General features: G+C 40.3%; 1 protein-coding gene across 1 annotated transcript in view; it reads left to right on the top strand.

Annotated features, from left to right (window-relative positions):
- LOC102535474 (serine palmitoyltransferase 3) overlaps nucleotides 1-23,112 on the top strand; it is a 147,800-nt gene that overhangs the window by 48,669 nt on the left and 76,019 nt on the right. Inside the window, exon 7 of the mRNA XM_072943808.1 lies at nucleotides 10,313-10,418. Coding sequence (XP_072799909.1) covers nucleotides 10,313-10,418 — 106 coding nt within the window. The remainder of the gene's footprint in view (nucleotides 1-10,312; nucleotides 10,419-23,112) is intronic.

Raw genomic sequence — 23,112 nt, 5'->3', positions numbered from 1 at the left:
AATGTTAGGTCAATAGATACAATGATAAAGCAAATGGGATGATGTGTTAATAGATGAACCTGGGTAAAAAGTACCTGGGTGTTTTCTGTAGTGTTCTTATTCTTGCAAATTTTGTGTTAGGTTTGAAACTGTTTTTTTAAAAAAAATTAATTCCTTAATCCTTTGCTGAAATTACAATTCAGAAATTTCATTTCACTTTCCAGTTTTATGAAGCTCTTAAAACATTTAGTAACTTATTCCTTATGCTCTTTCTTGGTACCCCCAGCTAATCAATAATAGCTCTTATCTATATCCTTATAATAAATGTTAGCTGTGGTTATTTTATACCAGCAACTAGCACTTACTGAGAATTTACCCTGTGCTAGATACTGAGCTAGTGACCTTCTCTCATGTACCTATTTAACCCTGTGTACAGCCCCATACATAGGTACTAGTTTACCCATAAGGAAATTCAGGTTTAAATAGGTTGTTTTGTACCTGTCCAAGATCATAGCTGCTCACTAATGAGGCCTGGAACTAAGCATGTGACTGAGCATATGACTCCTGGAACTGGAGTCACAACATGTAAGGCAACAGTTACTGCTGGCTCCCTTTCTTGCTTTGCTATTCCCAGGATCATACTAAATACCTCAGTAGAAAACAATGATACTTTAATTCTTAATGTACATCAGTGCAGATTGGAATGATAATGTGGAGATTTTTTGAAGGCTCTGCAGAAGATGTTGCCCTCCTGTGTGTGTGTGTATGTGAGGCATGTAACCAGCCCATACAAGAGTTTGTGAGATGAGTTCTGAAGGATGTCCACCTAAACTGGAATGTTCATAAACATCAGGATTATGGGATTTCACATGACTACACTTGTTCTTTTTCCCTGGACTTTGATCGGCCTGTGTCCTCTGCTTACACATTAAGGATATACTTCTGACATTGGGGTAGAAAAGGTCCTATTTTCATGTAGATCAGTTCCAGTGGATACCGGTTTGATATTTAGAGCAACTGTAAATAAATCAGAATTCTGGGCCCTTGCATTTTTGCATTCTGTATGGGAAAAATACACCTGAAGGGTTAAAACTATTCAGACCATCATAACAAACTTTGAATCCTATGCAAACAGGCTTGACCAATACTTTCGAGCTATACATCATTTCTCTATTTCCCACCAAATCAGAATAAGAAACTGAGAAGAAAAAAAAGAAGGAAAATTCTGAAAGGAAACCAAATCAGAACACCCAAAAGCTGTACTCTCTAAGGAAAAGTAGAGGACTCTGAAGCACATTTTTAGCAGAATTTATCACCATGGATTAATCCTTCCTGGATAGTGAATGTGGACAGTTACAATCAGCTCTCCATTTCTGCAGGTTCCACATCCACCATATTCAACCATCTACAGATACAAAATACTCAGAAAAAAATTATAGAAAGTAACAAAAAGCAAAACCTTAATTCATCATGTGCTGGCAAATACTGATATAGCATTTACATTGCATTAGACTTTATAAGTAATGTAGAGATGATTTAAAGTATATGAGAGGCTTGCATAAGTTACATGAAATCACTGTTATTTTGTACTAGGGACTTGAGCATCCACAGAGCTGGTGTCTGCTGGGTTTCCTGGAAAATAGCCCCCATGGATACCAAAGGACAACTTTACTGAAATCATACCTATCATTTATTCAGCATTCTCTGCTGTCAAGCACTACTTCAAGCCTTTTATGTAATTAATTCATCTAAATTTAACAAAAATCCAGATTCATATTTCTCTTCATTGTTCCCACTTATTGAGATAAAACCCCTCCTCAAATTGATTAAATGCCTCCCTAAGCACACACAGATGACATATGGTAAGAGTCAACTTTTAAATCCAAGTTGGTAGCTCTGGTTTTTGTTCATTTCCCCCAGGAGCAGATCTAAGACCTAGATGTGAGGGTAAGTCATTTATTTAGGAAGCAATCCCAGGATGCACCAGCAGATGAGCAGGGCATGAAGACAGGGAAGAGGAGGCAGAGAGTAAAGGGTGTGCTGTGAAGCAAGTTACTATAATAGACTACTGGAGCTCCAACCTTCTAGGAAATGCTGACACCAGTATAAACGTGCCTCAGTGTTATCCCACCTGAGGGGTGGGAGCTGGGGTATTTATCCACCAGTTACCACTTGCGGTTGACTGAGCGTTGTCCCTACTCAGACCGAGTATACTCCCACAGCTAGAAATAAAGCCTCTTGGACAAAGAATGACCTGTGTTAGCAGTAAGGAGCTGGGCTGGGAGGTACAAGTAGGACATGCACAGCTGGGGCTGATGTTTTTATCCACTGGCTGAGTCCAGCCATTGCCTGGCCACATGCAGGACCCCGAGAGCTGTGGGTTCTTGTGTGAAAACCAACCTAGTGGGATCGCTTATCCTGTTAGTAGCCTAAATTTCCACCCACATTCTTCTGGCTACGTGCTAAGTTCCCCTTGCACTTTCTACAGTTGGTAACTCCAGTGAAATGGCCAATCCTCAGTTTACCTTTATGACTCATCAGTGCCACAAAACAGACTCTCCAGCCATTTCACAGCACAAGCTAAGGATCCAGGTCCAACTTGGACCCATGAGTTCATTTTCCTCAATGATTCTGGTGCATTTGAAGAAATCGGTATGAATTCTGAGGGGTACCTGGAGGCGTTTCGTAAACACATCCTTGGGGCTGAGTATACCAGCACACTGCCATCCCAGGACCTCAAACCCTGAGTGAGTTTTAACTCTCTGGAAAGCTGAACTTCTTCTTTCAGAGAGCTGGGGAAATTAGAATTGACTTACTCTTTTCCCAGAATCTGTTCACTCTCCTGGTAATTGTGTATGATATAGATTCTAGACCAATGTTCCCAGACTTTAAAGTATACAGGCATCACTGTGATGGGGGGAGTCTTATTAAAATGCAGACTCTGATTCAGTAGATCTGGGTGAGGTCTGAGCTTCTGCATTTCTGAGGAGCTCCCAGGTGTTGCTGCAGCTGCTTGTGCAGGACCACACGTGCACTAGGGGGCTGTAGATAATGCCCACACTCAGGTGAGTCATGAAGGGCTTCTTGAGCTGGCTTCAAAAAGGAGAAGCAGTCTTTTCAGCCAGGAGAGTTGCCATGAGGTCAGAGGACTGGGAAGGCTAAGAATTTGGGGGTGGTTTGGGGAAAAAATGTAAAAAGAAAAAAATAAGAATTCTCTGCATTTGAAGGCAGAGAGGAGGAAGAACAAAGTGTGCAGTGTTGGTGGAACACTCTGAGTTCTACCTCTTCTGTGGAATGAGGGCTCATGGGTGTCATTTAAGTGAAAGGTCAAACCTGTAAACATCCCTTAGACCACTTTACAAACCGTGACCTTTTAGATCTCAAGGTATGATTTGGACTTTGAACCATGTTATTCACTTTAATAAATACAGCAACTGCCTCTAACTCTTTTAAAAGTAACAGCCTTGAACCCTTGCTGGAATTAAACTTTCACCAGCATTGACTCAGTTTAGCCTCACAACCACATAACAAGGCACCTTTTGATTATCCCGTTTTTACAGATGAAGAAACAGGAGGCACACACGGAGAGGTGACTTGCTTAGAGTCACAGAGCTGGAAAAAGGCAGAACTGGGGTTTAAATCTAGGAATTCTGACCCTAGAGTTCCCATTTCTAAGCATAATGAACTTTTACCTCCTTTCCACCCACTGCCGCCCCCAGATGGTAGCATGATGCATGCAGGACGTGGTACCCTCCATCTCCCAGGCAGCTCTCCTGGGTCAGGCAGTCAGGTTAGGCATGGGAAGCCAGGTTCAGTGGTTGTTCTTGCTGCACCTGGACATAAGCCCCTGAGCCCTGGGCTCACACAGCATCCCTGAATCCTGGCTCACCTCCTACTCTGACCCTGCTCACTCCGGGTCCCAGCTCAGTACTCTGTTTAGTTCCACAGGCCCTTCCCTGAGGATCAGAGCCCTCCATGTGACAACAGGACCAGAGCCTGAGCGCACAACACTCTGTCCCCATGCGTTAGGCTCTGCCTGTTCTTCATCTCATGTCCCCAGGAATGCCAGAACTTTCTGGTATGACCCTCTCCACTGAGGAAGCAGGCCCTGCCCCCAGCACCCCCTACCCCCTGCCCAGCCCAGTTCCTCTGCCCCTAGCTGACTTTTGGTTCTTCCAGGAAGGTCACCTTGCTTCTTTTACCTACCAAGGCCCATGTGATAGCTGTCCACATATTTACAGACCCATCCAGAAAACCTGAACCAGAGTATTACCCAAACTGTTTTGTAAGACTTAAGGCATCAAATTTTCAATGCATCAGAAATGCCCTCATTGATCTCATGGAGAAGAGACTATTTGTGACTTCGAGAAAAATATTTGCTTTGCTTGCCAGAGTTGGCCATTATGATTATGTTTTCCCCCAAAGGCTAAACAAGAGGGAAGTCTCCCCGCAAAACCATCTTAAAAGGAAGAATAATTTACCATCATTCACAGGTATTTAAGTACCGATTGCTTAATATATCACATGTGGGCTCAAGATTGAAGGATGAATTGAATATCTCAGAGGGAACAGGAGGAATGGTGGGAAGATGGGGAGTTCAGCCCTGACTAGGGGCCCCAGTTCCGGAACGGGGAAGGGTACTGAGGGGTGGCCAGGAGAGGGGTCTCAAGTCTCAGCAAAGCTCATTTGCACAAGCGATGAGGAAATAGGCCACCAGGGCTGAAGAGACAGTGTTGTTTCTTTGTCGTTACGTTGGTGCAGGTTTTCAGGGTGGGTCTGTACAGGAAAGCAGGAAAGAAGCCATAGCCCTAGTTCTTCTCTTTAGGAAGACACTGAACTACACCGAACCCTCCTTCCGAGAAGACTACGCTGTGTTGTTCACCTGTGTCCTTTTTTCACAGGGCAGTTCCTGTAGTTATCCCAGATCCTGGGGGCTTGCTGATATTATCAGAGCTTGCAATTTAGGGACAGGCTGGCAATGTGTAATTGTCACCTAAGCCTGATAGTTGCTTTGGGCACAAACCAGCCTCCCCTGGTATTTAGAAATCCATAATCCAGTTAGCCATGCCTGTGACAAAACAGGACTGCTCTGCACCAGAATGTGGCCTCCACACCAAGTTCCATCACCCGCTGTGCCAGTTCAGTCCTCCCCGCATTCACAAGCCAAAGGGACACGCCTTGGTGAGGCAGACTTGGTGGTGAATAATGATGATACATTTGTGGTGATTACAATTCCATAGGGTGTCATTATAACTTTATAACAATCTTGTACAGTGAAACTGTGTAGGTCCACCTTGATGGCATCAAACTTTTTCTTTTAATTTTCATAGCTCAGAATTTTCTTTATAGCCCAAGGAGAAATTGGTTTGGTTGGGCATAGGGATTCCTTTATTTGTTTCTTTTTCATTTTTGGTTTTTTCTTGTTATTGGTTTTACAGACCTTCTGGCATTAGTGTGCTTATCTGAAAAACAGGAAACCTAATCATTCCTCTGTAAGTCTCAGAGTGTCACAAGGATTAACATAATACAAGGATAAGCACTTTAATAAGCATTATTATGTAAAAATCCCTTGCAGATGTGAGCATGTGCTTTGCTGAAGCAGCAGACTCTCCTAAGGCCTGCAGAACATAAACCACAATCCCTGGAATCCTATGGGTCTGTAACCCACACACTGTAGAATTATAGAGCAAGGCCCTCAGAACCAGAGAGGAACTACCAGATATTAACACGGATGGAGATCCTACAGTGGGTGAAGTGATACCTTTCTCTGTCCAGTCTCTCTGAAGAGGTTAGTGAGTTTGTCCCCTAAGGGGAAAAACAGCTGATTGATTTTTCTTCTGTTCAGAGATCCCAGTATGTGGACACCAGGGGTTTCTGAAGTTCCAAGTTCTGAAAGCTTCTCCCCACGGAACTGTCCTTTCACATTGGAAACAATGAGTCCCCTGCCACAGAAGGACTGGGGATTCCTCTCACTTCCATCTGCAAAATATGTAGAACACATCAAGGTTATTTGAAGGCTTGTTTTCTGTCCTGCTTTTATTTTAGTTAGTGAGCATCACTTAAACTCCCGAACTCAACCTCTAATATGTATGTGACTGTTTTGATTGCACACACAGCACAATAATCTCTACATGAACAGATTTTTCAAAAACTTACACTGTTCATTATTAAATGGCAGCTAATTTAGTTCAGTGGGTTTGATTTTGTTACTATGGCCCTGGAACCACACTCATGTGTTATTTCTGTACAAAATCTTATAAGTTCCAAGTCTCTTTAAAGGAAAAACTCTTTAAACAGGAATATTTATATTCATCATCTCTTTATTCTGTTCAGAGACTAACAAGCCTGCAGTGGATTATACAGAAGGGAGCTGGTTCCCCCAATTAAATGGGTTTCTTTAACATTTTAGGAACCCAGCCTAAACCAAAACATCAATAAAGTTGGTTTATTATCCATGAAGTTCTCAAAGTGAGAATGCTATTTCCTTGGCTGCCATCTAGTGGTCAACAGGTGTATTGTCACTAAGACACAGCATCTTAGGTGAAGACTCAGAAGATACATGTCTGTCTTTAAAACTCATGCCAATAACATAGTTAATTAACTAATATTAGTGTTATATATATATATATATATATATATATATATATATATATATATATATAGTTGCAGGCACAAGGCAGTTATTCGTTCTCATAATTCCTGTTTAGATCCAAAGGTGCCATTTCCTGTCGTTTTTCCTGGTCTATAATCTTTTCCATGAAATGACAAGGGATTCACTTATCAAATATCAATTTAGTACTATTACTGGACATTAGGACTAAGGCTAAAAGGATGACTAAGACAAGATCCCTGCCTTCCATGGAGGGAAATGAGATCAAATAATGAACAACGTGATGAGTTCTTAAAAAAAAAAAAATGATGAGTCATCAAGGACACCAAGAAGGAAGAAAATCTGTTTTATTGGCCAGAAAAGTGTGAGTGGAGGCTTGAGTGGTGTGTGGAACTTCTGCAGACAGACGAGAGGGGAAGCACATAGGAGCGAGCACTGGGAAGCTGTGTGCTGGGGAACACTGTGAAACTACATCAGGAAGGTGGCCAGGGGACAGATCAGGAAGGGCTTTTGATACAGTGTTAAGTAGCTTTTACCGTAACCAACGACCTGAAACCTCAGTGGCATCCAACAAATAGCACACGTTTCTCACTCATGACTGCAGAGGGACTGGGCTGACTGTGCCCTTCTTGTCTCTCAGCCTCTCTGGGACCCTCCCAGGACCAGTGGCTTAGTCTGGGAGTGTTCTCTTCATATTACTGGTAGAAATTCAGGAGGAAAGCAGGAGCATGGAAGACCTCTTAAATTCAAGCTTGGAACTAGCCTGCTCTTCCTTCCCTGGCTTCTGTTAGCCAAAGCAAGTCACTTGGCTGATCCCAAATCAGAGGCAGGCATACAGCCTCCACCCTTTGGTGGGAAGGACTGTGAGGTCACATGCCAAAGGACTGGAATGGGATGTGTAGGAGTTGTGGCTGGTGGTGCAGTCTGCTGCAAATTCTCTCTTGAAAATGCTGGGCTTCAGGTACCTGTGGGTTAGTCTGAAACATAGAGGGAAAATCGTATCACTCAAAATAGAAGTCTGGCTTTAGGTGATGGACCAGGAGTCCCAAGACCCCAAACATGCACACTGCAGGCCCCATCCCACATCCACTGGTTCAGAATCTCTGGAGTGAGCCGGGGAATCCACATTGTAACTAGTTCCCCAGATGATGACTCATGTTCACCAAAGTGTGAGACCCACTGGAAAGTAAATGACAAAACAGAGAAAAAGACCAGGAAGAAAGTCCCAAAAGGAAAAGTGTGAAAAGGAGAAATGGCTTTCACAAAGAGTACTAGGAAGAGTGGGAAGAGGGATAAGAGAAAACCAAAGAAGTGTTTCCCAGACACTAGAAAGGAGAAGCTGCGAACTTGAGTGTGTGTAATTGTGTCACTCGCTTCCCACATGTTGAGTAGGAAGAGGAAGAAACAAAGTCTTGTACGTTTTGTAATAAGGAAATATTTTATGACCAGGACACTATACTGATTCCAGGAGTATCATTATACCTGTTCTGCAGATGAAAAAACAGGACATAAAATAAAATGAAAGCTCCCATGTCTTCCATTTCTTCTTTAATGGGTCTTATATTATCTTAATGAAATGGATTAAATCCACATTTAACCTGATAGGTCAACTAAAAAGTCAGTCTCTGGCTTATTGTTAAAAAAAGAAAAATGACATTTTTTTATGTTCATTGATTCCCATATCATGCCAGATATCACTAATTACATACTACAAAGAGGCTATTTCCAATAACTGTTTGTCTTCTTCATTATTTATATTGTTAGTCTTCTTGTCAAAGGATGTCAAAGAGTATATCTAATGCTTGGGTTTCCAAGAGATTCTAACACACAGCACCCCTAATCACTTGTCATACACTATTTCTGAATGCCAGGACCCAAGATCCAGTCACTAGAGAGTGGATGTTGGGGACAGCTTGGGATGCACTCTATTAACCAGGAAAGCCTCAGATTAAGAGGCTCTCATATTGGGTTATCAAGGTAATTGACCTTATCCCTCTCTGCTTCTCTTGCCACACCTTGATTTAAATATAGTTTGCTAAAATGTACTTGATCATTTTAAAAATATTACATCCAAGTTCTATTTCAAAGAAATATCTTGTCGCCTTATTGGGGGTAGAGGGTTGCAATGTGGAAATGTGAAAGCATCCACCAGTGCCCTCCCCCAACACTGAAGAAAGCCCTAAACCAGATCCAACCACAGAGTAGGGGCAGAAGACAAGGCTGAGAGGCTCTCCATTGAGACCAAGAACCTCAGTGAACTTGAGCCTGGACCAGTGATAAACCAACGAGTGTCTGCTGCTTGAAGCAACGGCCAAAACCAGTACTGACTGTGCTGGTTCAGGTTTATCTCTGCTGGGTCTTTCCTCCGAGCATTTAAGTGGGATCTCAAATGACTGGTGAACATTACGCAGCAGGCAAGTCAGCGGCTCTACAACATCTTCTATTGATTAAATTCTAGCAAATTCTATTGATTAAAATTCTATTGTAGACCTAAAGTATTTCAGTTTCAGACTCTCAAAAAGGGAAAGCTATCTGAGCAGAAATATAATGAGTCTGAAAAACATGCCCATAAACCTATACTTTTGTTCTTTCTCCTCTGGGCTTTGCAGATTAAACACACACAAACCTACACACATACACACACCACACACACACACACACAGAGCTGGGTTGATAAGCAAATCTTGCCGAAGTCATCCACACTTAAGTGCAGATAAGTGAAAAGTTACCATTAATTATATTTGATTTTGAAAGTTAACAAGAATAATCTACCAGACCTTCATCTTTCCTTGCTGTACATCACTGTGGAGTTTGGGAAGAGAGGACCATGGCTGTCATATCAGGCAGTAAAAGGTAGTGGTTGCAAACGTGGCTCAAGGTACAAGGCTGCATGGGTTAAAATCCTGGCTCTGCTGGATCTGATCATAGACCTCAGGCAATTTACCAGATCTTTCTGTGCCTCGGTTTTTTGAAATATGAAATGGAGGCTCCCCCTCCTCAGGGTCTTGTGAGGATTGCAAGAGTTATGACAAAAAACATGCTTAGATGGATGCCTGGGACGCAGAGAAAGCCCAATAATTGTGAACTCTTGTTAATGTTTCCAGAAGCCTCAAAATAACTTACAAAAGATGCTAATTGTTCCCCTGCCATAAGGTTTTGAAACCTCCAGAGTTGGGGGATGTCAAAAGTTAGGTCCCAATGCTTAGGCAGTGAGACCCCTGCTGGCCAAAAATGTTACTGCTAAGGCAAACCCTGCTGAACTCTGAAGCACTGGGGGCTAACAGATTTGTGTTAGTTAAGGACACCTCTCAGGATCAAGTTTAACCTGGCAACAAAGCTTAAGAAACACATTTAATGTAAAGCTTCCATCTTGCTGAGACAGGAGAGGAGAGCCGTGTAGGAGCCTGTGTGAAACCATGTTTCTCCCCTAGAAGTTCATTCTGCCTGCTTGACAAACCAGACTAGTCATCTGGTCAGAGTTAAATTTTACTAAAACATAGACTCTTCTCTATAAGTTAACTATGCTTCAATAAAAATAAATACATATAAATTAATTTTTAAAAATAGACCTCTTTTCCTCTAGGTGTTATCTGGTTCCAACTTTGCTCTCTGAATATTCGGATCTGAGGTTGAGTCTAAAAAATCTGACGACTCCTGAAAAAAAGAAGATGAAGGAGGAACAGAAAAACCCTCTCCTAACTTGATTTTTTGTATTATTTAAAGACATGCAAAGCCTAGAGAAGCTCCTGAGAGATGCTGTAATCTATGGCCAGCCCCGAACCCGCAGAGCTTGGAAGAAGATTCTCATCCTAGTGGAGGGCATCTACAGGTATGTAAATAACCAGGTGTATGTTAACACTGAGACCCACAGCAAGCTGACAACTGGGGCAAGCTGGCCTCTTCTCGCTAAATGGAAGAAGGAGCTAGATGTACGTGTTATGGAGGGACCTGAGCCTGAGCTATCAACGTGTGATGTTAGGTGTTGGGTCACCTGCCTCTTCAGTGACCACACATATGGCGGAGCACCTTGGAAGCTGGTGTACTTGAGAAGGTGTCCTTAGAAAATTCCCCACAGGGCATTGCTAACTTGCGTTGATTCTTTCCACTACGTCTGACTGCCCCACAGTTTCAAAGGCCTATAGGGGCTGGGTTACTCAACATCACACTCTTTGTCTTCACGGCAATAGTGAATGTTGCTGACGGGCGCATGGCAGACCCTAATTCAACATGGCACCCAAATTCCAGTTCCTTGGGGAACTTGGCCAATTGTTGGCATCAGAATGTAAATGGCCTGCACATTTTTCTCAAGGTAAGACTAACCTGGATTGCAATTCTTTATCCAGAGCTGGGAAGAGGGGAAGATGGTCTTTGCATCTGATGGAATGCTCAGTTTTCCCACAGCTTTTAGGCTTAGCAGACAAAACATCCACTAAGCCATTCAGTGCTGCACTTTGATACTGCAGGGTTTTTTTGTTTGTTTGTTTATTTATTTTTTGAGGTCAAAATCCACATTTTTATTGTTGCTGTATCACAAATTACTAAAGAATTGCTGATCCAAACTGCTCATTTTTTTTGTTCTAAGCACTAAAATTATCTTACAATTACTTTAAAAAATTCCTTTTAGATGAAACATTGGCTGTGGATTACAACAATGAAATTTCACTTTGCATATTCCATATAAACTTTAAGTTTATTCCCAAGTGGCTTTCTTTTCTTTTCTTTTTTTAACATTTTTTATTGAGTTATAGTCATTTTATAATGTGTCAAATTCCACTGTACAGCACAATTTGTCAGTTATACATGAACGTATATTCATGGTCACTGTTTTTTTTTGCTGTGAGCTACAAGATCTTGTATATATTTAACTGTACTATACAGTATAAACTTGTTTATCTTTTCTGCATATGCCTGTCAGTATCTACAAATTTTGAATTCCCAGTCTGTCCCTTCCCATCCTCCACCCCCTTGGCAACCACAAGTTTGTATTCTATGCCTTTTGTATTTATGTTTTTTGTTTGTTTGTTTGTTTTTAGATTCCATATATGAGTGATCTCATATGGTTTTTTTCTTTCTCTTTCTCGCTTACTTCACTTAGAATGATATTCTCCAGGGACATCCATGTTGCTGCAAATGGCATTATGCTGTCGTTTTTTTATGGTTGAATAGGATTCCATTGTATCAATATACCACTTCTTCTTTATCCAGTCATCTGTCGATGGACATTTAGGCTGTTTCCATATCTTGGCTATTGTAAATAGTGCTGCTATGAACATTGGGGTGCAGGTGTCATTTTAAAGTAGGGTTCCTTTGTGATATATGCCCAGGAGTGGGATTTCTGGGTCATATAATAAGTCTATTCCTAGTCTTTTTTTTTTTGATCTTTTTATTTATTTTTATTTTTAATTTTTTATTGATTTATAATCATTTTACAATGTTGTGTCAAATTCCAGTGTAAAGCACAATTTTTCAGTCATACATGAACATAAATATATTCATTGTCACATTTTTTTTTCTGTGAGTTATCATAAGATCTTGTGTATATTTCCCTGTGCTATATGGTATAATCTTGCTTATCTGTTCTACAATTTTGTAATACTGTCTATCCCTTCCCAACCTCCACACCGTCGGCAACCACAAGTTTGTATTCTATGTCTATGAGTCTATTTCTGTTTTGTATTCATGCTTTCTGTTTTTGTTTTTATTTTTTTGTTTTTGTTTTTAGACTCCTCATATGAGCGATCTCATATGGTATTTTTCTTTTTCCTTCTGGCTTACTTCACTTAGAATGACATTCTCCAGGAGCATCCATGTTGCTGCAAATGGTGTTATGTTGTCGATGTTTATGGCTGAGTAGTATTCCACTGTATAAATATACCACTTCTTCTTTATCCAGTTATCCGTTGATGGACATTTAGGCTGTCTCCATGTCTTGGCTATTGTAAATAGTGCAGCCATGAACATTGGGGTGCTGGTGTCATACTGAAGTAGGGTTCCTTCTGGATATATGCCCAGGAGCGGGATTCCTGGGTCATACAGTAAGTCTATTCCTAGTCTTTTGAGGAATCTCCATACTGTTTTCCACAGTGGCTGCACCAAAATGCATTCCCACTAGCAGTGTAGGAGGGTTCCCTTTTCTCCACAACCTCTCCAACATTTGTCATTTGTGTACTTTTCAGTGATGGCCATTCTGGCTGGTGTGAGGTGATACCTCATTGTAGTTTTGATTTATATTTCACTGATAATTAGTGATATTGAGCATGTTTTCATATGCCTAATGATCATTTGTATTCCTTCATTGGAGAATTGCTTGTTTAGATCTTCTGCCCAGTTTGGGACTGAGTTGTTTGTTTTTGTCTTACTAAGTTTTATGAGCTGCTTATATATTTTGGAGATCAAGCCTTTGTCAGTTTCACTTGCAAAAATTTTCTCCCATTCCGTAGGTTGTCTTTTTATTTTACTTTTGGTTTCCTTTGCTGTGCAGAAGCTTGTAAGTTTAATTAAGTCCCATTTGTTTATTCGTGCTTTTATTACTATTGATTGGGTAGACTGTCCTAGGAGAACATTTTTGAGATGTATGTCAGATAATGTTTTGTCCATATTTTCTTCTAGGAGGTTTATTGTATCTTGTCTTATGTTTAAGTCTTTGATCCATTTTGAGTTTATTTTTGTGTATGGTGTAAGGGAGTGTTCTAGCTTCATTGATTTACATGCTGCTGTCCAGTTTTCCCAACACCATGTGCTGAAGAGACTGTCTTTATTCCATTGTATGTTCCTGACTCCTTTGTCGAAGATGAGTTGACCTAAAGTTTGTGGGTTCATTTCTGGGCTCTCTATTCTGGTCCATTGGTCCATATGTCTGGTTTTTGTTCCAATACCATGCTGTTTTGATGACTGTAGCTCTGTAGTATAGTCTGAAATCTGGGAGAGTTCTTCCTCCAGCCTCTTTCTTTTTCTTCAGTAATGCTTTGGCAATTCTTGGTCTTTTGTGGTTCCATATAAATTTTATTATGATTTGTTCTAGTTCTGTGAAATATGTCATGGTTAATATGATAGGGATTGCCTTAAATCTGTAGATTGCCTTGAGCAGTATGACCATTTTAACAATATTGATTCATCCAATCAAGAAGCGTGGGGTATCTTTCTATTTTTTTAAAGTCTTCTTTAATTTCGTTCATCAATGTTTTATAGTACTCTGTAAATAAATCACTCACCTCCTTGGTTAGATTTATTCCTAGGTATTTTATTACTTTGGGTGCTATTTTTAAGCGGATTTTTTTCTTTACTTTCTTTTTCTGTTGATTTATCATTAGTGTAAAGCAATGGAACTGATTTTTCTATGTCAATCTTGTAACCTGCTACCTTGCTGAATTCTTCAATTAGTTCTAGTAGTTTTTGTGTGGACCTTTTAGGGTTTTCCATATATAGTATCATACCATCTGCATATAGTGACAGTTTTACCTCTTCTTTTCAAATTTGGATCCCTTTTATTTCTTTCTCTTGCCTGATTGCTGTAGCTAGGACTTCCAAGGCTATGTTGAATAGGAGTGGTGATAGTGGCCAGCCTTGTCTTGTCCCAGATTTTAGTGGGAAGCTTTTGAGTTTTTCACAATTGAGTACTATGCTGGCTGTAGGTTTGTCATATATAGCTTTTATAATTTGAAATATGTTCCCTCTATACCCACTTTGGTGATAGTTTTTATCATAAATGGGTATTGAATTCTATCAAATGCTTTTTCTTCATCTGTTGAGATGATCATGTGGTTTTTGTCCTTTCTCTTGTTGATGTGATGTATTACATTGATTGATATGCATATGTGAACCACCCTTGTGTCCCTGTGATGAAACCCACTTGGTCATGATGTATAATCCTTTTTATGTGATGTTAAATTCTATTTGCTATTACTTTGGTAAGGATTTATGCTCATCAGCAATATTGGTCTGTAATTCTCTTTTTTGGTAGTGTCTTTGCCTGGTTTTGGTATCAGGGTGATGGTGGCTTAATAGAATGAGTTTGGGAGTATTCCCTCCTTTTCAGTCTTCTGGAAGAGTTTGAGAAGGACTGGTATGAGTTCTTCTTTGTATGTTTGGTAGAATTCCCTGGTGAAGCTGTCTGGTCCTGGACTTTTATTTGTAGGGAGGTTTTTATTGCTATTTCGATTTCATTTCTAGTGATCGGTTTGTTCAAGTGGTCAGTTTCTTCTTGATTCAGTCTACATGGACTGTATGTTTCCAGAAACTTGTGCATCCCCTCTAGGTTATCCATTTTGGTTCCATATAGTTTTTCATAATATTCTCATGTGATACTCTTTTTTTGTGTGTTATTTACCTTTTTTATTTTGCTTATTTTTGATCTCTCTTTTTTCTTCTTTGTGAGTTTGGCCAGAGGTGTGTCGATTTTATTTACTTTTTCAAAAAAACAGCTTTTGATTCGATTGATTTTTTTCTATTGTTGTTTAAATCTCTATTTTATGTATTTCCTCTCTGATCTTTATTATTTCCTTCCTTCTGCTGACTTTTGGGTTTTGTTTTTTTTTCCCTCTTCTGTTTCTAGTTGTTTTAGCTGGTGGGTTAGATTGTTTGAGATTGTTCTTCTTTGAGGAAGGCTTATATTGCTATAAATATTCCCCTTAGCACTGCCTTTGTTGCATCCAATAAATTTTGTGTGGTTGTGTTTTCATTTTCACTTGTCTCAAGGTATTTTTTCATTTCAATTTTGATCTCATCATTGACCCATTGGTTTTATAATAACATGTTTAATCTCCATGCTTTTCTTTTTTTTCTCCTTTGTTTCTCTGTAGTTGATTTTAGTTTATGGCATTGTGTTCAGTAAAGATGCTTGAGATAATTTCTAACTTTTTGAATTACTGAGGTTTCTTTTGTGCCCAAGTATATGATTAATCCTAGAAAATGTTCCATGTGCACTTGAAAAGGATGTATGTCCTATTTTTTTGGCATGTAATGCTCTGAAAACATCCACCAAATCTAATTTTTCTATTGTATCATTTAATTTCTCTGTCGCCTTATTTATTTTCTGTCTGGCAGATCTGTCTACTGATGTTAATGCAGTGTTAAAATCTCTGACAATGATCATAATCCCATTTGTTTCTGCCTTTATCTCTGTTAGTAGTTGTTTTATGTGCTTAGGTGCTCCCATATTGAATGCATATATATTAATGAGTGTAATATCCTCATCATATATTACTCCCTTAATCATTATAAAGTGTCCTTCTTTATTTTTATTCATGGACTTTGTTTTAAAGTCTATTTTTTTTCTGAAATCAGCACTGCTACACCTGCTTTTTTGGCTTTTCCATTTGCATGGAATATCCTTTTCCATCCTTTCACTCTCAATCTATATGTGTCCTTCTCCCTAACGTGGGTCTCTTGTATTCAGCATATTGAAGGTTCTTCCTTTATTATCCAGTCTGCCACTCTATGTCTTTTGATTGGAGCATTTAGTCCATTAACATTTACAGTAATTACTGATAGATGTGTGTTTATTGCCATTTTGAACTTATTTTTGCAGTTGATTTGGCATCTCCTCTGTCCTCCGTTCTTCTTCCTTTTGTGGTTTGGTAATTTTTGTTTGTATTATCTTGGATTTTATTTAGTTTTTGTAACTCACTTGTAAGTTTTTAGCTAGTGGTAACCCTTTTTTGTAAGTCTATTAACCCATTACTATAACTGTTTGTATTAAACAGATAGTAATATGAGCTCAAACCCATCCTACCAAGAACAAAACATTTTTAAAAGAAAAAAGAAATACTCTATATTTTCTTGCTTCCCTCTCCCACTATTAATGATTTAGATGCCTTCTTTTACAACTTTGTGGTTATTCTATTTGTAACTCATGGTAGTTATCACCTTTCCAGTTACGATATTCTCATTTCTGTAGCATCCTGCTTCTTTTGTATTTAGAGTAGACCTTTCAGTATTTCTTTTAGCATAGGTTTAATGTTGCTAGTTTTTGCTTGTCTGTGAAATTTTGTATCTCTCCTTATGTTCTAAAGGTTAGCCTTGCTGGATGAAGTATCCTAGGCTTCAACTTGTTTTCATTCAGGACTTTGAGTTTATCTTGCCTCTCCCTTCTAGCCTGTAGTGTTTGTGTGGAGGAATCAGCTGAGAGCCTTACGAGTGTTCCCTTGTAACTCACTCTTTGTTTCTCTCTTGTTGTCTTTAGAATCATTTCTTTTATTTTTAAACTATTTTTATTGAGTTATTGTCATTTTACAATGTTGTGTCAAATTCCAGTGTAGAGCACAATTTTTCAGTTATACGTGAACATACGTGCATTCTTTGTCACATTTCTTTTCACTGTGAGGTACCATAAGATCTTGTGTATTTCCCTGTGATATACAGCTTAATCTTGTTTATCTGTTGTACATATGCCTGTCAGTATCTACAAATTTTGAAATCCCAGTCTGTCTCTTCCCACCCGCTGCCCCCTTGGCAACCACAAGTTTGTATTCTGTGTGTATGTGTCTGTTTCTGTTTTGTATTTATGTCCTTTATTTTACATTCCACGTATGGTATTTTGCTTTTTACTTGATTCTGGCCATCTTGACTATGAAATGTCTTGGTGTGGGTCTGTTTGGGTTCTTCCTGTTTGGGATCCTCTGAGCTTCTTGTACTTGGATATCTGACTCCTTCTCTAGGTTTGGAACATTTTAATTCATGTTTTCTTCAAGTACTTCTCAATCCCCTTTGTTCTTTCTTCCTCTTCTGGAACCCTTATTATGCTAGGTTGGCATGCTTTATATTATCCCAGAGGTCCATTATATCGTTTTCATTGGTTTTTATTTCTTTTTCTCTCTGCTGTTCTGATTGGGTGCTTTCTCTTGTCCTGTCTTCTAGGTCACTTATTCGTTCCTCTGCATTAACTAGTTTGCTTTGTACAGCCTTTAGAACAGTTCTCATCTCAGCAAATGAGTTTACCAATTCTACTCGGCTCTTCTTTATAGATTCAATTTCATTTTTGACATATTTTATATTTCTAAACACTATCTCTTTTGGTTCCTTCAGTACTTTCATCATTCCTTTTTTTGAAATCTTGATGTAGTAGGCCATCAATGTGTATTTCATTGATCATTCTTTCAGGGGATTTCCTCTGCTTCTTCATTTTGCTCATATCTCTCTGTCACTGTGGCTTATGGAGTATCAGTTATCTATTTTGGTCCTTAAGGAGTTTATTTATGTATCTACCTAATGCCTATGCAGGGATAAAACTTTAAAACATGAGAGAATCTTAAAAGAAGGGAGAAAAAACGTTTGAAAACAGTGTATAATCAGTAGTAGAAGAGCAAGTTGAAGCAGAATAGCAATCAAGTTGAGACATCTTTTAAAACTTTAAAAAAAGGAGAAAAAAACTTTAAAAAAATGAAACCTGTGTATAATCAATAACAGGATATCAAAACCAAGATAATTAAAAATGAAATGAGGTGGATTTTTAAAAATAATAATAATAAATATATTTTAAAGGAAAAATATAAAAGGGATTAAAACTGGAGACATATACAATTGTTTAAAAAGTAAAAATTAAAAAGGTAATAGAAAATAGAACTGATTAAAAAGATACAATAAAAAGAGAGAATTTTAATAGATGAGAGAAAAAAGGTTTGAATACAGTGTATAATCAATAATAGAAGAGCAAGTTGAATCAGACTAGCAATTGGGCTGAGACATCTTTTAAAAACCTTTAAAAAAGGAGAAAAGAGCAACAACAACAAAATATTTAAAACCTGTGTATAGTCAATAACAGGAGATCAAAACCAAGAGAAATAATGTAATGAGGTGGATTTTTTTAAATAATAATAATAAAAATATTTTAAAAGAAAAATTTTGAAGGGATTAAAACTGGAGGCATATACAATTGTTTAAAAGGTAAACATTAAAAATGTAATAGAAAATAGAACAAATTAATAAAAATGGGATGTGTTCATGTGGAGACTGTGTGCTCTTAATGATTTTATTGAGAGATCTTTCTGTCTTCACCCTATTTCACGAACTCAGCTTGCTGCTTCCAGCGGCCCTCCATTGGTGCCCCTCGTCTGTGCTGCTCCCAGTGCCTGTTGGCAAGCAGATTGCACCCCCTCCCAACACTGCAGTCAGATGCTGCACTCTTACATGGTGGGTGGGTTGTCACTCCCCATCCCAATGCCACAGTCACATGCTGAGCTTATGCGATGTAGGCAGGTGGATTGTGCCTTCTCCAAGCACCACAGTCAGGTGCTGTGCTCCTGCCAGGAAGGCGAGTGGCCACCCACTTTCTCCAGGCACTGGTTGCTCTCCTGCTCTGTGAAGCTGCCCGCACCACCATTGGTCCATGCTCCATAGGTGGGCTAGGGGAAGATGGCGGAACAGGCCCACTCTTGCTCCATGCCAAAAATAAGCTCTTTGTTTGTCTTGATGGCACGAGTTCTCTGAGGTACCAGGGTAGAAAGATCCTCTCTGCCTCAGGCTGTAAATAAGTCTCCATCTGGCCATTAAGGTGATTAAGCCCTTAGGTATGGACTCAGATTTTGACCCCACCCCTGCCTGGGTGCTAAGTGCTGGAGGATATAGTGGCTGTAGCTGAGCCCTACTTCTCTTCTACCGAAAACCTTCAGTAGGTTTTCGGAGATGGGGGGCATGGCACCCTTCTCCCCAGGGCATATCAGCTGTGTGCTTTTTTTTTTTTTTGTATTTTATGGAGGGCCCAGGTTGTTTTGCCTTGTGTACCCACTCATCCATGGCATACGTTGCACTGCAGATCCCCGGGGTCGCCTCTGTGTAGCCTGTCCCAGTCCTCTGCCTGGCTTGGGCAGCCTGTCTTGTCCACCACCTGCCGGCTCACATCTCAGGCTGGGTGTTGCAGGGACCCTTTGTGTTCATTTAACTTAGTTCTGCCTGTCAAGGGGTGCTCTATACAGATCTGAGCCTTGGAGGTTCCCCCACTGTCCTGCTGACCTCTCCATCAGAGAGGGGGAGATTCGCCAAATGAGTGCTATTCCTCCTTTGCTGCTCCCTCCCCGTAGGTCTGGTCCCCACTGTTATGCTTTTTCTTCTTTCTTTTTTTCTTTTTCTCCTGTGAGATTTGTGGCATCTTTGTATTTTGAAGAGGACAATGTTCTGTTGGAGTTCAGCAGGTGCTCTGGTTGGCTGGGTGGGTCTGTGGATGTGAGTTTTGGTGTATCTATGGGAGAGGGTTAGCTATGAGCATCTTTCTACTCTGCCATCATGCCCCCTCTCTCCTGCAAGTTGTAATTGAATTTGCTTCATTCTCTTTCTAAATTTCTTATAGTAACTGGAGTAGAAATTACCACTAAGCTTCTCTTCTGGTGGATCCCCAAGTCAATAAGTCAAATAAACAGTATCTTGGAGCTGCTCCCTCCTAAAACAATTCTCAGAGCTCATGTTAGAGGAATCAAGGGCAATGTTTCCAATGAAATAATTCTAGAATGGTGAATAATATTAAAGGCAGAGATTGAGGGCTTAACTTCCCAACAAGGAGGAGTGTGGCTGTGAAAGAGGAAGGAGATCAGAAGTAGCATTTACTTCAGTCAGCTGATCTATTCAGCCCATGAGTGCACCACCCACACAGGCTGGAAAATTTTCAGCTGACATTGTAGTAGAGGACTACTGGCAGCTGGTGGACAGAGACCAGGGATGCCACTATATCACCTGCAATGTACAGGGCAGTCCCCCTACAACAGAGAATTATCCATCTCAAAAGGCTAATAGTGTGGAGGTTGAGAAACCCTGCTATAGAAGAGTTTAGCCACTCACTGGCCCTGAACGTGCTCCTTTTAGGAAATAATCTCATCTTGATTTTTGGCTGCTGTAACCTCAAGCATGGGTCTTTCTCCCTGTATGATGTGTGCCAGATACCAGCCTGGGAGAGCCATTATCTAAACTCCTGTCAGCCAGGCCTGGATCTGCTGAGGGAGGGCAAGCTGGGCATCTCCTTTAACCAGAGTAAACAGAACACAACTGCACATAAACAGAACTTGGCTCCACTAATGGGAACTTGTGTTCTCAGTCCTTTGATCATGGCTGACGTTAAGTGGACTACCAGGGGTTCACTGTCAAATATCCCCACCAGTTACCCAGAGAAACCACCCCAGTGGCAGTGCTTGTTAATGGCGGTGCTGGGCCTGGGTCCTACTGTGATCCCAGGAGAACAGGGGAGCCAGGTCTGGGCTTTGGCTCCAAGACAGTGTGGCACCAAACTGCAGATGAGGGTTCACTAGCAGTGGTGATTGCCCAGTGAGACGAACTACCTCAAGGCACTACAGTGAGTGAGGACTTCTCACGCCTCGGTGTGGTATCTGGACCAGCTGGGCAGTTCTGCTCCACTTGGCATGGCTTGGGGTCATTTATGGGGCCACATTCAATGAAGTGTTCAGCTGGGGCTGGAGCTTCCAAAATGACCTCACTCACACATTTGGGCTCTTGGTACTGGCAGTAAACTGAGGTGCCTTATTTCCTCCTCTTCCTGGGAAGCTGTTGTCTCTGTCTTGCAGGCTTTTGTCATTCAGCAGTCTAGCTGGAGCTTCCTTACAACACGGCAGCTGGCTTCCAAGAGGATGAAAGCAGAAGTTGCCAGCACTTAAGGGCTAGGCCCCGAACTGGTACAGCATCACTATGCTGTAACTTATTGGTCACAAGGGCAGCCCAGATTCAAGGGGAGGGGAAATAGACCCCACCACTATGTGGGAGGGTTGGCTTGTGTGTACTGGGCTGGGAAGACTTGCAGATAGCCACCTTTGAAGGCAATCTACCACAGCAGCTCAAGCAACCTGATCTATATACAGAGAGATGTCTCCACTGTCTATGGACGTGGTTCACAGAGTGACTTCTTTTATCTTATCTGCACAGAAATATTGTCTTTAGATGAGACTGTGACCTAAAAGGCTGGAAACAAGGCATCTCTTAGACAGGTCTCAGTGCCTCTTGGGGACTCAATTTCTTCATCTGTAACATAAGGCTAGCCTAGACTAGAGTTTTAGATCATACGGATGTTCTTACTTGTTGCTATACCCAGAAAATGAAACTATTTTGCATAAAATTTTCCAAAGGGCCAGGGTTAGGAATGTGAAATCAATGCTTCACATATGCACTTCTACTCTTTAGAGATATATTATAGACACATACTTGTTGCTGTCTACACAAAGCCTCCTTAGAGTTTTCCCTCCCAGTTTTCCCTCTGACTTGTGGTTTGCCCCTATGGGCAAACTTCCCCCACCACAGGCAACTCACATAAATCAATTTGCAAAACTCCAGAAAAGAGCAGCCAACAAAATCAGACAGTTTCAGGTAGGTATCAATATATAAAGGCTACATACCAAGTCTGAGAAGTCAGCAAACTCCACAAAAGCAGTTATGATAATAATAATAGTAATAACAATGTCATAATCAATAGATTATGTAGATATTATTATTTATATATAAACAGAGGGGAGTCTGGATTTGTGGGGGGCCTGGGTCATGGGCTCAAATCCTGTGTTTTTACCTACAGATATGTTCCCTTCATAGGGCTCTTTTGTAAGAATTAAATGAGATCATAGAAGCTAGTGCTTGGCAGAAGTCCAGCCCTCAGTGAACCCACAAACAAGGGTAGCTGTCTCTATCATTAAATTTATGTCCAGTTGAGGAAGCTGCAACTTGGAAGACAATAATCCACGTGCATAGTGAAGCTATTTGACACCTCTAGGATGGGACTCAGTGAACAGGAGTCACATTTATCATGTGTCTACTCCTTGCTAAACATTTAAACATTTCACATAGGCCAACCTTAGTCAGACGCCCCAGGACTCTTATGGTTATTTTGAGGATGAAGACACTGAGGTTCCAAGGCCTAGATAGCTTGCCTCAAGGCAGATAACCGAGATAAAACGGAGCTGGTTTTCAAACCGGGCGTCCCTGCTGGGACAGAGTCCCAGTGTAAACAGTCAGCCTATGTGTCCACATCCAATGCTGTATACATGGAAAATGCAAGGTCATCCATTTGACTTTCTCTGTTAACCTCTCTAGGGCTCAGTTTCTGCATCTGTAAAATAGGGACATTGAAACTTGACATCTAGCATTCTATGATTCCATGATTTGGGGTTTAAAAACCAATAGTATTTTTTTTTAATGTTCTCATCTTCATTTTCCTTTCAGTGTTGTTTTAAAGTCACAGCCTTCTAGTTTTTTGTCTCTGAGAAGTCTAGTTGTTGATTTCCTGTGGTTGAGAAATCTCAATATTTTTAAAAAATACACTAGAGATGGAGAGAGGGATCCCAGATATCCTGGGATATAAACTAGCATACTGGAGCCTGAACTTTCAAGATAAAACAAATCAAGACATAATATCCAACCTTTTCAAAAGATACATATATAAACAAACACGGAAATGTCAGAATGCCATTTTCAGAATGTTAGCCACTCTCTTCCCCCAAATAATGTAAGTTTAACAATTGAGAACCTCGGTGGTAAACTCTAACCCATACCTGTATGTTCAAACAAATAAAGACAAAGAAAAGTAAACAGTAATTCCTCTAATT

This window comes from Vicugna pacos, chromosome 19 (assembly GCF_048564905.1).
Source record: "Vicugna pacos chromosome 19, VicPac4, whole genome shotgun sequence".
Classification (NCBI taxonomy): Eukaryota; Metazoa; Chordata; class Mammalia; order Artiodactyla; family Camelidae; genus Vicugna; species Vicugna pacos.
Note: the sequence above shows the minus strand (reverse complement) of the source record. Positions and strands in the feature narration are given on the sequence as shown.